The sequence below is a fragment of the Heliangelus exortis genome, chromosome 1 (assembly GCF_036169615.1).
Source record: "Heliangelus exortis chromosome 1, bHelExo1.hap1, whole genome shotgun sequence".
Taxonomy (NCBI): Eukaryota; Metazoa; Chordata; class Aves; order Apodiformes; family Trochilidae; genus Heliangelus; species Heliangelus exortis.
The window spans coordinates 19,046,741-19,062,149 of NC_092422.1; the positions used below are offsets into that span (position 1 = coordinate 19,046,741).

The 15,409-nt window shown below is 36.6% G+C and overlaps 1 protein-coding gene across 1 annotated transcript in view; it reads right to left on the reverse strand.

The window, feature by feature from the left end:
• The window catches only part of MIPEP (mitochondrial intermediate peptidase), a 69,955-nt gene that overhangs the window by 6,825 nt on the left and 47,721 nt on the right, over nt 1-15,409 (reverse strand). The window contains exons 17-18 of the mRNA XM_071736035.1: nt 3,482-3,603; nt 2,632-2,705 (exon numbers count right to left, since the gene is read on the reverse strand). Of these exons, the coding sequence (XP_071592136.1) occupies nt 2,632-2,705; nt 3,482-3,603 (196 nt within the window). The remainder of the gene's footprint in view (nt 1-2,631; nt 2,706-3,481; nt 3,604-15,409) is intronic.

The following is a 15,409-nucleotide window of genomic DNA, read 5'->3' on the forward strand; positions in this document are numbered from 1 at the left end:
TGCATTAGGCGAAGCACTGCCAGCAGATGATCCTTTCCCTCTGCTCAGCACTGGTAAAGCTACCCCTGGAGTGCTGTGTCCAGTGCTGAGTTCCTCAGTACAAGAGACAAAAGGACAAACTAGAGAGAATCCAACAATGAGCCACAAAGATAAGGAAAGAATGGGAGCGTCTCTGCTATCAGGAAGGGCTGAGATAGCAGAGACTGTTCAGCCTGGAGATCTGGGGGGATCTTATTCATGTGTATAAATACCTGAAGGGAAGGTACAAAGAAGACTGAATTAGTCTCTGTTCAGCAGTGCCCAATGACAGGATCAGAGGCATTTTGCACAAGCTGAGACACAGAAGGTTCCGTTTGAACATAAAGAAACACTTCCCCCCTGCAAGGGTGATCAAGCACTAGCACAAGTTGTCTGGAGAGACTCTGGAGTCTCCACCTTCAGACATGGACCTGGTCAACCAGCTCCAGGTGGCCCTGCTTGAGCAAGGGGGTGGGTCCAGATGACCTCCAAAGGTCCCTTCCAACCTCAGCTATTCCATGATTCTGTGAAAACATCCTGAAAACTTCTGATGGTTTATTGCAAATCAGTAGCTGTGCTCTTATCCCCATTATCACTCATTCTAATGCTGACACAGAGTAGTTACTGCTGGTTCTCCTGTACATTTGAACAAACACACCAACAGGTTCACTAGAGTTACTGACCTTACAGTGCTACACAGTTCTGTTCAGGGATTATGAATTAATTGATCTAAACGAAAAATTTCAAAATCAAACTGTACATAAGATTTTTTGGTCTCATCAAAAAAGATACCATGATTCTACCAATAGCACCAACTTTACTGTCCTGCAGTATGCACAACTATTCCTTAAACATAGCTCACCCTCTTCTTCAAACCCCCAGCTGCACATCTATCACTTCTTCATCACTCACCACTGTTCTAAGGACTCAGTGTTGAAGTATATGCAGTAAATGAATTGAGGACTATAAGCAAGAGGATGCTGAGTATTGAAATGCTTAGAACATCTAATTATCACATTACAAGACAGCGAAACATGTTTGTTTGCTTTCATTGTGGCTTGCCATAATTTCTCATATTTGGATTTCCTTTAAACTTAAAATAAACATGGAATTTTCTGGACTACCATGCCACTTTTTCAAGTTAATATCAGTAACAGGTTTTACCCAAAATAACTGATGCATACTCTCAACCACAAACTGATTGTACCCTATTCCACTGCATTTTCTCAAATGCAAGGGAGAAAGCCACCTGTAGCTCCACAGATTTTATATAAGTTCATCCAGAGATGTATTTTGCAAATTTCATTCAAATATTTGCTTCAAGGGAGCGCACTGCCAGCAACTTCAACATATCTTCTAGGACATTCCAGGAAGATTCCATGCTCAGTAAAATTAAAAAATTATTTCAGAAATAAAAAAGATGATAAGCATAAATGGTGTTCAAAAACATTATTTCTCTACTATGTGACTTCCAATATAATTGGGCTTTCTTATAAAGATGTATGTTCCTGTCTTGCAGCTCCTTAATCCAGACTCTTGTGCTGCAATTTTTTGAGGTTACAAACACAGACTCTTCAAGAGCAGTAAAGAAAGGTAAGTTTGCAAAGTCATGCTGAAGGAAAAGCCACGCTGTAGATCAGAAATATAAATAGGCTAATCTAGAGAATATATAGTTGCTTAATACATGATGAGTCTAAGGAGAGCAGAGGTTATAGCCTCAAATGTAAACAAGTGGGTCAAAGAACTGAAATGTTCTCGTTATGACACTGTGCCAAGTTCATGATGAAATACAGACACATTATCACTGTCTCCCTTATCTGTAGAAAAAAACCCCACAACTTCCTGTCTCCCTAACTGGAGTGATCAGAGGACAGTGAATTAATATTTTCAATATTAACAATTCTGTAGCAAACTGAAGGATGTCCCACTAGATGAAGTACTTACCAGTGCTCCTATCAGGAACAGCAACACCAGTGCAAAATTGTTTGGTTTGAACACAGCAATGTTACAGAGGGAAGTCTTTATCCTGCTCTCACTGACAGATTTGAGGTAAAGTCAGCAGTTTCTCAAACTTGTGTCATTCTTATGACATTATTTTTTAATATATGAAGTATAGCTAATGAACCATGGTTTTTTAGTCAGCAAACTTCCATCTCATGGGAATATATAATCAAAGTACTAATTCAACCAAAGCTATTTTGGTAATGGTAAAATGACATGGCCAAAACGAGGTAAAATAATTGTATACAAAATAAAGAAGTCTATAATGAACTCCATGTCTGTAAAAGTTATTCAATTATTGTATCCAAAAATGATATCATCTATCTTCCTTCAAATGTGGGATACTCTTACTCTTAACTCTGCAGAGAGCCTTTTAATACAACCCCTTCCAACATTTCACCTCATCTACCTGTGACTTTTATTCTGTATATCACAAGAAATCTACTGACCACGACACAAAGCTGATAACCGGTCCACTTAACATCATAAAAGAGCAAGTCTTCTTTCATAAACCCAATGAAAACCATAATTAAACCCAAAAGATAAAATTGGGAAATACATTTATATTATTTCTTCCTTGACTAACCAAATAAAACAGTTCATTTTTTTTACCTTGAACCATAAGTATGGGCTCCTTTCCACCGCCGTGTGCCAGCATCTCTCTGCGATAACGTTCACCCATGGCCCTGAAGAAACACTTGTGTTAGAACCATCTGCAAAAAACTTGTTCAGCTTTCAGTCAGATTTACTTCTAAGATCTCTACTGAACTCAGAGACAGAAATCTAATTAAATCTTCCATGTAGAAACAATGACTGCCTTGAATTTATGTGGAGTCCTCAAATTAATTAGGTTACATTTAAAACTGCACTATAAGTAACTGAAGTAGACATATGTTATATACATGAATACGTGTTGGCACTTATAGAAGTTACTTTAAAATAACATTTTAGCCTTCATTGTTCAAAGGTGAAAAGTTGCTGTTTCAATGCTCTGAACATTAACCTAAGGTATAAGAAACTTATAATTTGTGATCTCAAAATTTACTTTTTAATTTCACAAACCAAAATGACTAGGACAGATATACTCAGCTTTAAGGTTGGTGACATGAAGCTTGTTTAATACCCACAGTTACATTTGATGTCAATAGAAAATTACTAGTAATTAGGCATCTATGAAAATCAAGCTCTCTAATTACATACGAATATGGATTTTGGTGCCTCCCAACTGGCACACCTGTATTTTAAAACATCGACACATATTTTTTACACCAATTAACATGTCTCAAAGTACACTTCATACCTGTGGGTATTTCCTATTCTGTAATCTTCTCAAAATCAAGAAAAAGGCTAAAAACCAACTGTCATTAAAAGACCATTAAGCTACATGGCCCCATTTGTTTCATGCTTTCCAGAAGCAAGAAGCGTGACATTTAATTCTACTTAATATTTTCTCTATTTTTACCTATCAAATGGGTCCTGAGCAAAACATTGTTTCCACACCATAGAGGCAACAGCCCTAGACATGAGGTAGGAGTAGTATTTGGCACCATAGCCCACGAGATGACTGAATCGCAGCTGCCAGGCCTGTAAGGAGAAAAAAAAAGAAAAACAGAACAAAAATAGTCTTTTAAATCTTTTAATTTGTTCAGCGTATTCTGAAGTATGATGAAATATATCTGATACTATTAATGATGGTTTAAGAGAAAAAAAAAAAAAAAAAACGGCCAACAGAAATCCCAGAATGAACATATCCTTTGTTGTAAGAAGCATTTTTCATCCAAATACTGTATATCCAACATGCTGATGATCCCAACTGAAATTATACATAAACAGGGTAAGAAGGAGTAAAGCTATGTAGTGAAACTACGCAGTAAAAAAAAGTACTCATATGTAGTGGGAGCTGCATCGTTCTACTGATCTTGAAAGAAAACCACAATTACCTTACTACAAGTTACACCACATTTTATCATCTTTCAAGTGGCTAAGTGCAGCGTCACATTGGGTAAAGCTCCATCAAAAAACTCCAGCCACAAACAAAATTATAACGGGGACTTGGAAAATTGTAAAACTAGGTCTTCCTATATGCCAAAAAACTTGAAGATACACAAATTACATCCACACGCAATCTCGCTTTTTACGGGTTTGCTTGCGCATTTTAAAATGCATATATGAAGCAGATTATCATCCCTGATTATATTATTACTCATTTATGTATTGCTAATTGGCTTTATGATTCATACCAGTGATGATGGACTCCTGTTTTAATGCTGTTTGCTATTGACCATTTACTTTCATTTTCTTAGCAGAGAAAATTGTAAGTATCAGCCTTACTTTCACAGAAATATTTTTTTTCCTGACTGTAACAGAATAATTCAAATTGGGAGAGAGTTCTGAAAGTCACCCAAATTCCATATCTTATTTGTCCAAAGTCAAAACTCTTAACATTCTGGTGATATGACTGTTGTCATGATTTTTGTAGGTACTATGGAAAACAGAGTTTAAAGAGGAACTAGAAGAAAAACAACGAAGTAGAGTAACAGATGTTTTAAGTTTAAAATCCATGGGATGTCAGGCATGTTCTTATCCTAGAGTCAATGGCTGGAATTCTGAGGCAGCCAAAAGGAAAAGTGAAGGGGTATTAGCAGTTTTCAAGAGCTATTTATCTTCAACCATGATCCTTTCTCACACAGTTAAGTAATAATTTCCTGGTTCTGACAGCCGAAGTAAACTCCGTTTCTTATTCAAGAAAGTTCTGATCACCATCTAATTATCCATTAGCCAAGTCAAAGACATATGTTTAAAAACAGTGATCAACTGAAAATGTGAAAAAGAAAGTATCTGGCATTTAATCAGTCTTTTTACCTCAAAAAAGGTAGGACATAGTGGTCTAAAATCTAGATTATTGTGAGCAGCTTGTGAGAAACAAAGTTGTTAGCTCCCTTTTCTGAGCAACATCTACAAGTAAAGTACTCAAAGTTACCAGTAATTCAGTGATTTAAATGCTACTTTTCACAAGGTAGCTATTTCCAGCCTACGACAGGTGTCCAGAACAGACAGAATTTGCCATGGGTGAGCAATCCAGCCTGTACCAGTAGCTCACACAGCAACCTTAATGTAGGAGCAGCAAAGTCAGAGGACATGAAAAAATGTCTCCAGTCTTCAGTCTGCCTATGGGTCTTGATGCATTATGCAAATTCTTAAGAACTATTAACTTTTTTTTTCTTTTCTTTACAGTAAACACCAACTGTAACATATCTTATTTTAATGCAAGTATGTAAAAGTATTCAGCTTGGATCCAGAGTCTCCAGTTTGTTCTGAAAAGTACAGTGGTTGCTGTGCTTATACTTTTTAGCTGCAGTTTTTCTAACTAGTCCCTTAATTATAACCATAATCACTAAACTAAAAGCACATTTTGAAACAGATCAGAGAGCATACATTATTAGAAGACTGAGCAGGAAAACGTCTGCTTTTATTTTATTGTACAGTTAGTTTTCCAAGTTAGGATTAAAATTTTCAACTTGGAAGTACAACTCTCTCAGGAATGTGGAAAGCTTTACTGATGAATTGGTTTCACATACTCAGAAATTTGAATTATTTCCAAATAGATAATTTCAGTGAAAAATCCAAGTTGCTTTTTCTGCGACAAACAAAAATAATTTCTATGAGCTTGAAACAGGGAAGAATATTTCCACCTCTCTCATCAGAAAGAAACTATTTTAATGCACCATATAAGCTTTCACTAGGACAGTGTGCCTTCCTGAACAGCTCAGATTACATTGGTTACATCAAATGCTCATGCACTTAAAGGTCTGTACCTAAATCAGCTCACCTGCATGATGATCAAATATTCCATTTAATTGGTTTGTTAAAACTCTCTAGCACAAGCAAGGAAGGAGAAAACATCTTCTTAGCGACCTAAGACCAAAAGTTTGTTTCGGAGTCTGCACCTAAAACGGTTCCCTCTGTTCAAATACAAGACATTTTGTTTGACTTTGTCTTTGCTAATAGACTTAAATAAGAAACTTCATACTGCTTCCTTTCAAAAGAGGAAAGGAAAGGATATAGAAAGACCAAGGAAAGACACTGATCACCTCTCTGCCTGCAGTTGGGGAGAGGTCTCAAGTATGATGAAGTTGTGAATTCAACAATTCATTTTCAACATGACAGTCTCCAAAACAGGAAACAGAAACAGAGGATGAGTCAATTAATCTTAAGATGCATGCCTAAGACAGTTAAGGTATAGATGAGACTTCCTTCATGGGAATAAAAAAAGAAGCTACTTTTAGATAGCTCAAGTTACATGACTACTGTTCTCAAAGGCATCCTGTAACATGCTGCAAACAGCAGTCAAGGAAATCTGATTATAAACACTCTTATTCCCTAATGAAGTTGGAAGCCTATATTTGATTTGAAAATATTTTTTTTAGCCAGTACAGATATTCCCACTCTATAGTATGAATTACTTTAGCATGTCATTCCCTGGCACTATTTTTTTCAGTCCTCACTCAAAATTTCTGGCCAGGAAGCCCCAGCTTTCAATATTTCATCATTACCCACTATGTCTGACATTACTCAAGTACATTTGCTGATTCTATACTGTCCTAGCAATTAACTTGCCAAAACTTAACTTTGCTATGTGTAAACAAATACTTAAACATTAAGCCACATCCCCTACCCTAATTCACAATGAGCTACCTGCTTGCATTAAAAACTCTTCCTACTTTATACAGATGAGATTACAATCTAGGCAACAAAATGTTCAAAAAGTCCAAAAATACGTAAGTTAATACTCCTTTAAAATTTATGTGCTCAATAAAAGATAAAAACATCACTCTAAATGTATTTAAAACTAAATAGTTCATAATTTTACATAAAACTTTTTCATAAAATTAGTTATAGATGCAAAATGACATGATTTCTTGTGTTATTTCCAATGCTGAATGATTTTTGCATGTTAAAAAAAACAAACATGAAACAAAAACCAAGACCAAAAAAGAAGAAAAAAAAACCCCAACCTAAACAAAAAAGCCAAACCAAAAAAAATCTAAAACAACAAGAAAAAAGACAATTTCCCTTTTGGAAAGGGTGAAGGCTAGACATGTAGAACTAGGGCTGTCTCCTCATTACATGTCATATTTTTGGTAAGCAGCTAGGAATTTAATGAAGACTCCTACCAATCACCTACTTCAAAAAGTTCTGTGAACCCGTTCCTGGCATTTATAAACTACAGCATAGCCCATGGGTTCTTACAATATGCCATCCACAGGTCATGTTCATGCCTGCTTTTTATCCAACACAACAGACTGAAATAAAGGTGCATGACTGATCCACTGCAGTTATTAAAGAGGCATTTTTTTCACCAACATTATTAATCTTCTCTTCTTACAACACCTGAAGTATTTCCAAAAGTCCACATGCAATGGCTTTCCATCCCATTGTAAAGACTCTTAAGATTATCATAAAAATAATAGGATATGAAAATTAAGATGTCATTCTAAAAAGACAAAAAAAAAAAGAAAAAACTACAGGAAGCTTAATATATACTAACCCAGCTTTTGCTTGTGTGTAGGTAATCTTTGTTCTATGGAGCTCCACAGATTACAAGGACAGAGTGCTAAAAAACTACTACATTTTGGGGGAGGGAAAAAAACCCCATCCTTGACTAGTGCTCTGATTTTTCAAAATGCTCTTCTCACAGTTTCTGCTGTGATTTTAGCTACTTTAAAGTGTATTTAAATCCATTTTACTTTGCATCCTAAGTCAAAAAAAATACAAGTGAGAATCTGAAAAGACCTAACACTAAGTTAAGAAAAGTATTTTCAACACTTAAGTCTTCTAATTATAAAATGTGTGCTACAGCAAATTGTTGAATAGTTTCCACAAGGAACAATATTTGATGGAGATTATATTTGGTGCCCTCCCCCTTCTTAATTAAACTCTTATTCTGGCAGGAAACCCCATAAAGGAGCTGCCAACTTATCTCCTTCAGAGACTACTGGGTGGAGAACCCCTGGGTCTGGCACTAACTTGGTACTATTGCTCTGAATGCCCTTGAATTTAGCTATCAGCACGTGTGGAAAACTCCTGAGAGTTGTACAGAAGCTGCAGGCTTCTGGTAAGTTGGGAGCCAGGAGAGAATTGCAATTAGCATAGAAATCAGTACAGGGTATTATTTGCCTGTGCTGAGACCAAGGTTTACCATGGCAAGTGGAACTCCAGGACCACACTGCTGCAAACACACCAAAAATTAGCACAGGCATTTTCTTGACACTGTGTCAGCTCTTGTACAGCTGGAGATGGGACGTAAAGAGCTGCAGATTACAGGTGAAGGGCTCTGAGGACACTTTCAGCAGAGAAAAATTGTGAATTGTCTGTGGGGTGCAGATCAGAGGGATGCTCCACATTTAGCTTCGTAAGTTTCCCATTCAGATGGGAATTCAGTTGTCCATGCACTGTTTTAAAACACCAGTGGGAAAAAGTGCTTTAGCAAAAGAAGAACTGTTATTATCTGACAATCAGATCTGGTCTCATTTTTTTCCTTCATCTCCGCTATGTTTTAATCCTTTTCATTCCCAAAGTCTCTCTCAGATGGAAACTTAAGATCCCTTCACTTGACACTAAAGAAAGATACTCAAGAGGTTTCACAGCACAGAGCTACAATAACATCATGTACAGAAAATTTCAGCCTCGTTCATTCAAAACAGTGACTCCCAGAATTAGTGTGCTAATCGGACTCTTGCAGCTTAAAAATTTCTCTCTTTAATTCTGAAACAAATCTCAAATTTCTTTTCCTTATTACATTAGTTTGTTACATAAGTTTACAGCATGCTTTGATGACATCCTCATTCATTCTCACTTGAAGAAACAATTTAATGAGTTTTGGAGCACAGAGATGACAAACTATTTGTGCCAGTGGCTACCTCTGGGGAAAATCCAGACCACTCACTGACTGGCAGAAACAGCTCCCCATAGGTATGCAGCAGCTGGCTCAGTCAACTTTATTTTTGGCCTGAGCCCCTCTAAATTTTATAGAATTACATCATCACCATTCCACAGTTTCACAATAATAAAAATCCAATAAAGATCTTTAAAACCACTTCCTTTCCTGCAGTTTCTAATCTTGTTTAGAATAACAGAAAGTTGATTTTAAGAACTCACATCTTGTGCGGTGCCCCTAACTTGCTTAATACTCGTCAGTGGTTCACTGTTGTGCATTTCTGTGTTAGGAGTGGGAAAGCACACAAAGTAAACCAACCCAAACACATCACTGGCATTTTACAAAGCGAGTCAAGCAAGAGATTAAGATTTCAATTTATAACACTTCAGTGTTTTTATTATAAAACGATAAATAAATCTAGCAAGGCAGGGAATGTAAATATTTTTGCATTTGTTTACACTAGGGAAGAGGAAAGGAATTTAACATGCAATTAACCACTTAGGTGACTCTAGATATGTACCATATGGTCTTCTAATTACCTAAATGAAAAATATTTCATTCTTATTTATAAACAATTAATGCATTTGAGCTGCTACAGGAAAGTAATTTAAAACTATTTACTCCTCACCCTCTTCTCTCCTCCTCAAAAAGGGAGCGAGGGAAAAGGAACATGGGAGCTAACAAAGAATGCTGACATCAAAAAGCTGTAAGCATGATCTGCATTGTTCTACAATCCTTAAAACTTGGATTAAAATACATAGAGATATGAAATTTTATTTTATATTGTGCCCTTTTTCAGACACAATAATCTTTAATGACACATTAAGCTTTTTTATTAGCCTGAGATAACTAGAATCAGATTATCATGGTTTCCTTGGGGTACAGACTCACAGTGAAGCCCAAGATTTTTATTCTACTCTACCAATTAAACCAAATTTTAACTACTGACCTTTTCTTTTAAAAAAACATCATGAATGCTGCTTAAGGAAAGCTCTTACAAAAAAAGGAGAAATATTTTAAGCATATTAGAACTATAAAAATTGTTTGCCAGTACAACTTAATCATGTAAATGATCTGTATCTACACTAGGAAATGACAGCTACTGTTTTACAGTAATGATCATTACTATCTTTTGCCAGAGCCATTCCAGATTCTTATCCCAGATCTGCTACAAACTGCAATATAAACTTAACAAAACTACTTTTTCTCCCCTCTTAGCCTAGATGCCACCTCCTGTTAAGTAAGGATGGTAACACTTCCTCTTTTCTGTTTTGACTGCAAGATTGCCACAGAAAGGACAATCTCACACTACCTTTGATGAGCATCTCATTTCAGGCACTCTACCCTGTATTTATGGCAATTACACATTCAGTTACATACACCACTATCAAATATAGCTTCAGAACTACAATCCTGAGGGAAAAAAAGGAACCATAGGATTTAAGAACAGAAATATGTAAAACTAAACAAAGCAATCTGCATCTTTATATATATATAAATATATATCTAAAGCACACACACATCTGTTTAAAAATGTTACCAAGAGATGTATGCAACTACTTCCTGCACTGTTCCTTAAAATGCTCTGCTAGATGTAAATACTATCACTAAAGTATGTTTGAGTTTCATGAGGCTAACACTTGCAAAAAGAATTTCCTTAAAAGTGCTTCATATCTCATGATATGTGTAAACACTCTGCTGCTGTAGATAGCTGCCCTGAGAATAGTGTCATATTACCACTGGAAAACAAATCTTGACAATATTTGCTATCAGCATTTTCTTTATCATTCAATGACTTCAACTCCAGAAAGACAGAAACCTAAACAAACCTTGAAGGGTGACTTTAAGAGCTTTTGAAAGTCCCAACTTCTACTATAATACTGACCTCAGCAGGGCACCAATCTTTCTGAAATGGCTTTTAGCTATTAATTATTTATAGAACTATCACTTCCCTTGAGTTCACTATGCACTCCTTTATTAATCTTTTCCTCAGACCCAGACTCTTCAACTTGATTTTATAGTATACTTTTAAGGAGGTTCATATGAAAGCTAATCCACGGATTTGCACTTTGTGTAAACAACTTTGGTTTCCAACATGGTAAGGTAAAAAATTACTTTGAAGGGGTTACACAAACTTCAAGAGGTTGAGTAATGACATATGACTTCATCTCTCTTCAAAACACTCCAAAAAGTGGAATATGAGCAACACCAGTGCCTCTTCAAGTAATTGAAGAGAAAGAAAAAGTGGAAATGCAATCTACTATGAAGGCTCTCTACTATGAAATCTGCTTCTGTGACCTACAACTGAGGCTTTTTTAAAACTCCATATAAGGGAGATCCTAGATCTACTGGCTATCTCCTTCCCCCTCCCATAAAGGAAAATACTGACAAAAGTTTAAAAGATTATGTACTAACCATAATTATATTTACAGTAAATAAAAGCAAATTTTTCCATCCTACTATCTGCTTACTCATAAGAAACAAATAATCACACTCATTTCCAATTATATTTTTTCATAAAAGGTTTCAAACACCAGACCATACACACTCACGTGTGCCCACATAATTTTCTCTTTGCTAGCCCCATAAGCTTGATTTCCTAAACTTTCTTCATAGGTCATGTTTCCAATCCTACGACCTTCCCAAAACCACTCCTCTGTATTTCTTCCAGTTTTTCTACATCTCTTTAAGGTGTAGATACATACTGTAGGACACAGCACTGCCTACTCACTGCTACATTCCCAACATCAAGTACTAAAATGTATAGAAAAAAAACAGGTATGATTTTCTTTAACAGCAACCCACAAATAAAAGCGTGCTCTTTGGGCTTTTGTTCTTTAAATACTTATGGATTTAATTTCTTTTCTAATTCAAACTACTTTGGATTATTTTTGAAAGGACAAAATTCCTGACATTTTGAACAAGCCCTCCAAATTATCTGTATCATTTGAATTCTACCATTCGTGATTTCTGCAGTCTTTGTCAACTGAAGGATATTCTATAAATATTTTAAACCAATTCTCATCCAAATCATTACCAAAAACACCGAAGTGCAGTAATTCCTGCACATAACCCTGGTGCCTTCCAATGTCCCAGATTGAAACTAAGATTTCACCTGCCCTTTCAGTATGTTTTCTACATGTTGCCTCAGCCATAGCTCCACAGATTGCTTATAGAATTACTATTTCCAAGTGTCAGAAAGCTTGCTAGTTCTAGATTTATGCTATTGACCACTTTCTTCCTATTCCCAAAGTCAACCAATTTCTTAAGAAAAAAGGTAAACTTTTTCAATCTCTCATTATTCTAAACAAAACCATATTTTGCTCACCTGATTGTTCTCAAGGTACAAATGAGATGCTTAATAATTGGTTATACTGCTTATTGAGTGACACAGTCCAAATTATTAGTCTACAGTTCCCAAGCTCTCCTCTCTTCATAAAAGTAGCTATTATAATAGCACTACCACTTTTTCATGAGTTTGTGAGTCAGTGACTGCTTTCACAGATCAATTGACTGCTTTAACAAACTTAAATATTCCAACAACCTGGCTACACCTCATCTAATTGTACTCTAAATTTCTATTCCTTAATCTCAGTTGTATTTCTATCCCTCTCAAAAAACTGAGGCATTACTTACCTAATCAAAACTATTTCATTAAAAAAAAAACCCAAAAATACAATGCTGAGGCAGAGACATGGAGTGTTTCTGTGTGCCAGGATTAGTGTGGCCAGCAGGAGAAGGGAAGTAATTGTGCCTCTGTACTTAGCACTGGTGAGGCTGCACCTGGAATACTGTGCTCAGTTCTGGGCCCCTCACAAAAGGACACTGAGGTGCTGGAACTTGTCCAAAGGGGAGATATCAAGCTGGGGATGGGCCCAGAGAACAAGTCCTACAAGAAGCAGCAGAGGGAACTGGGCATGTTTAGTTTGGAGAACAGGAGGCTGAGGAGACCTTATTGCCCTCTACAACTACCTGAAAGGAGGTTGTAGGATGGTAGGTGCTGGCCTCTTCTCTCAAGTGAATAATGACAAGAACAAAGGAAATGGTCTGAAGTTGCAGCAGGGGAGGTTTAGATTAGATATTAGGAACAATTTCTTTACTGAAAGTGGTCAGGCACTGGCACAGCCTGCCAAGAGAGGTGGTTGAGTCACCATCCCTGAAGGTATTTAAGGAACGTGTAGCTGTGGCACTTCAGGACTTGCTCTAGTGGCTGAGATTGTAGGGGTTTTGGTTTTTTGCTTGTTGTGTGTGTATGGTTGGACTCTGTGACCTCTGAGGTCCTTTCCAACCACGACAATTCTGTGATTCTTCTCTCTCCCACTCTCCTCTTCTCTCTTCAGCAATTATGGAAGTTTATTTACCATCACTAATTGCATTTTACAGCTTAGCATTTCTAGCCTTTATTCTTCTGAGTTATTTTAGTATTCTTTAAGCAATGGTCTCCAGTCATATAACGATCTTTATTTTAATTATCTTAGTTAGGTCTTTAAAGGGCTCGGTTCCTTATTTCCAAGTCTTCTTTGAACACTACAGTTTGTGTCATTCTTTCAGTCTCTTTGAGTCATCATACTTAGCTAATTTTCTAGTTTCAGCAATTTTTAAAAAAAGCTTTTTGTTTTTTAAACTCCTTGAAAATTCCACAGTTTTACATTAGGCTTACCAGAGCTTACTCTGTCTTCTCTCTTTTTTTCACTTTTATATGGCTTCTACTTTTCTAATAGCATCTTCTTCTCAGACATTAAAATGTACAGACTTTTTCCCCAAGTTAGTTCTTTTCAGCATCTGATTTTATTAGCCCCATAATTTTTGCTCTCTCAACCTGAACCCAGCAGAGGTCATTTAATAACTCTTTGCCTACAGCAACAATTCTACCTTTTTGCTGCTTTCTTTCATTTTCTTTAATCTAACTTCCAGTTCTGCTTAAGCTCTAAGATGAAATCAGTTTAACTTAATAAATCTAAGACAAATTTGGAAAGATTTGGTTAAAATAAGTGTGAAGTGAAATCACAGTTTAAATTTAATAGGCAGCCACTACTTAGCATTCCTTACCAATAACTTCAAGATTCATGTTCACCACTTCAATCAAGTTTTCAGAATTTAAAACCACTTTTACCTTCAGAGGTTATCGCTTATTTATCTAAAGACAGCTGCCTCATCTCTTGCCCAGTCTATTTATTTTCTTTATATGGTGTTACTGACATTCACAGGAAATGTTACACAGGATCACAGGTATAACTACACATCATTAGTTACTCCAAAGACCCAACAAGAAATCCTGAGACAACAGATGCCACAATGACATGGACAGCAGATTTAATAAATAAAAAGATACTTCAAAGTGCCAGCCAACCCTCAAAGGAGGCTGAGGAATAGGCATGGTAAAAAAATGTATTCTCTTCTTCACTGTGGCACCACAACAGCAAGAGTGACCATGATCAGTACAAGACTGATAGAGAACTTTAGAAACAACACTGTCTCCATTTTTGGCCCCTTGGCTTACCTATCACAACTAAGCATGAGGTCAGGCCAACTTCAAACTCTTAAGTAAAGGCCCCTAAGAAGGAAAAAAGAGTCATACAGTTGCTTTTATGCTCTCAGGTGTTCTTCAACAAAATGAAAAGGGGACATGGTCACATGGTGACAATGTGTGATGCAGAAACTACTTCCCCTTTACAGACAAGCTAGTTCTCTCCATTTAGTGACAGTAGTTCCTCTTCAGCTGACCACCCTCCCAAATGCCTTTATAAGCATCCTGGTAACAAAAACCTTGTGTTCTCAGCATCCATGGCAAGCCATGTCTTCCTGTAGTGCCTGACAGCCTTCCTGAGCAAGTACTCCAAATGTTAGGTTGCATCTCATCCAGAGATTTCCTTTGTCAGGAACACGACAGACAAATCCCAGCAAGTTAAGACAAGGATCTAGGTGGAGCCTTTCAAGGTCAGGATCCCTGTCTGGGCAGAGTCCCCCCACCTGCAGGAAGAAGAAAGACTAACAACCACTTTGGTGATACACCTTTTTTTCATACACTTCTTCCCTCTAGGGTATCTATAACAATACCTGCCTTGTTTTCCCTTGGCAAACTTGGCTGGCTAATGTATTTGGTCTCACAGGTGTTTTGGTCTCTCCCAACACTACCAACCATAGACCATGAAGAAGTTCTCATGCTGCCAAAGAAACCTGCACTCTGAACAAAAGTATATGAGCATAATGAAATCTATAACCTGATGTAAATTTTACAGCACCAGTAGAGGTGGTCCTTCTGAACTAATATGTACTTAACAGGCTAGAGCAAAAAGATACATAGCAAATTATTTAGTGTTCCAAAAATACCAAAAGGCTCCCTGCATAGCAACGTTTCCTCTTATGAATTGTAATTATAGTGATGTATGTGCATTAATTCCTACATTACATTTTGTATTCAAGTACCACAAAAGAAATTAATTTTTTTTCTAG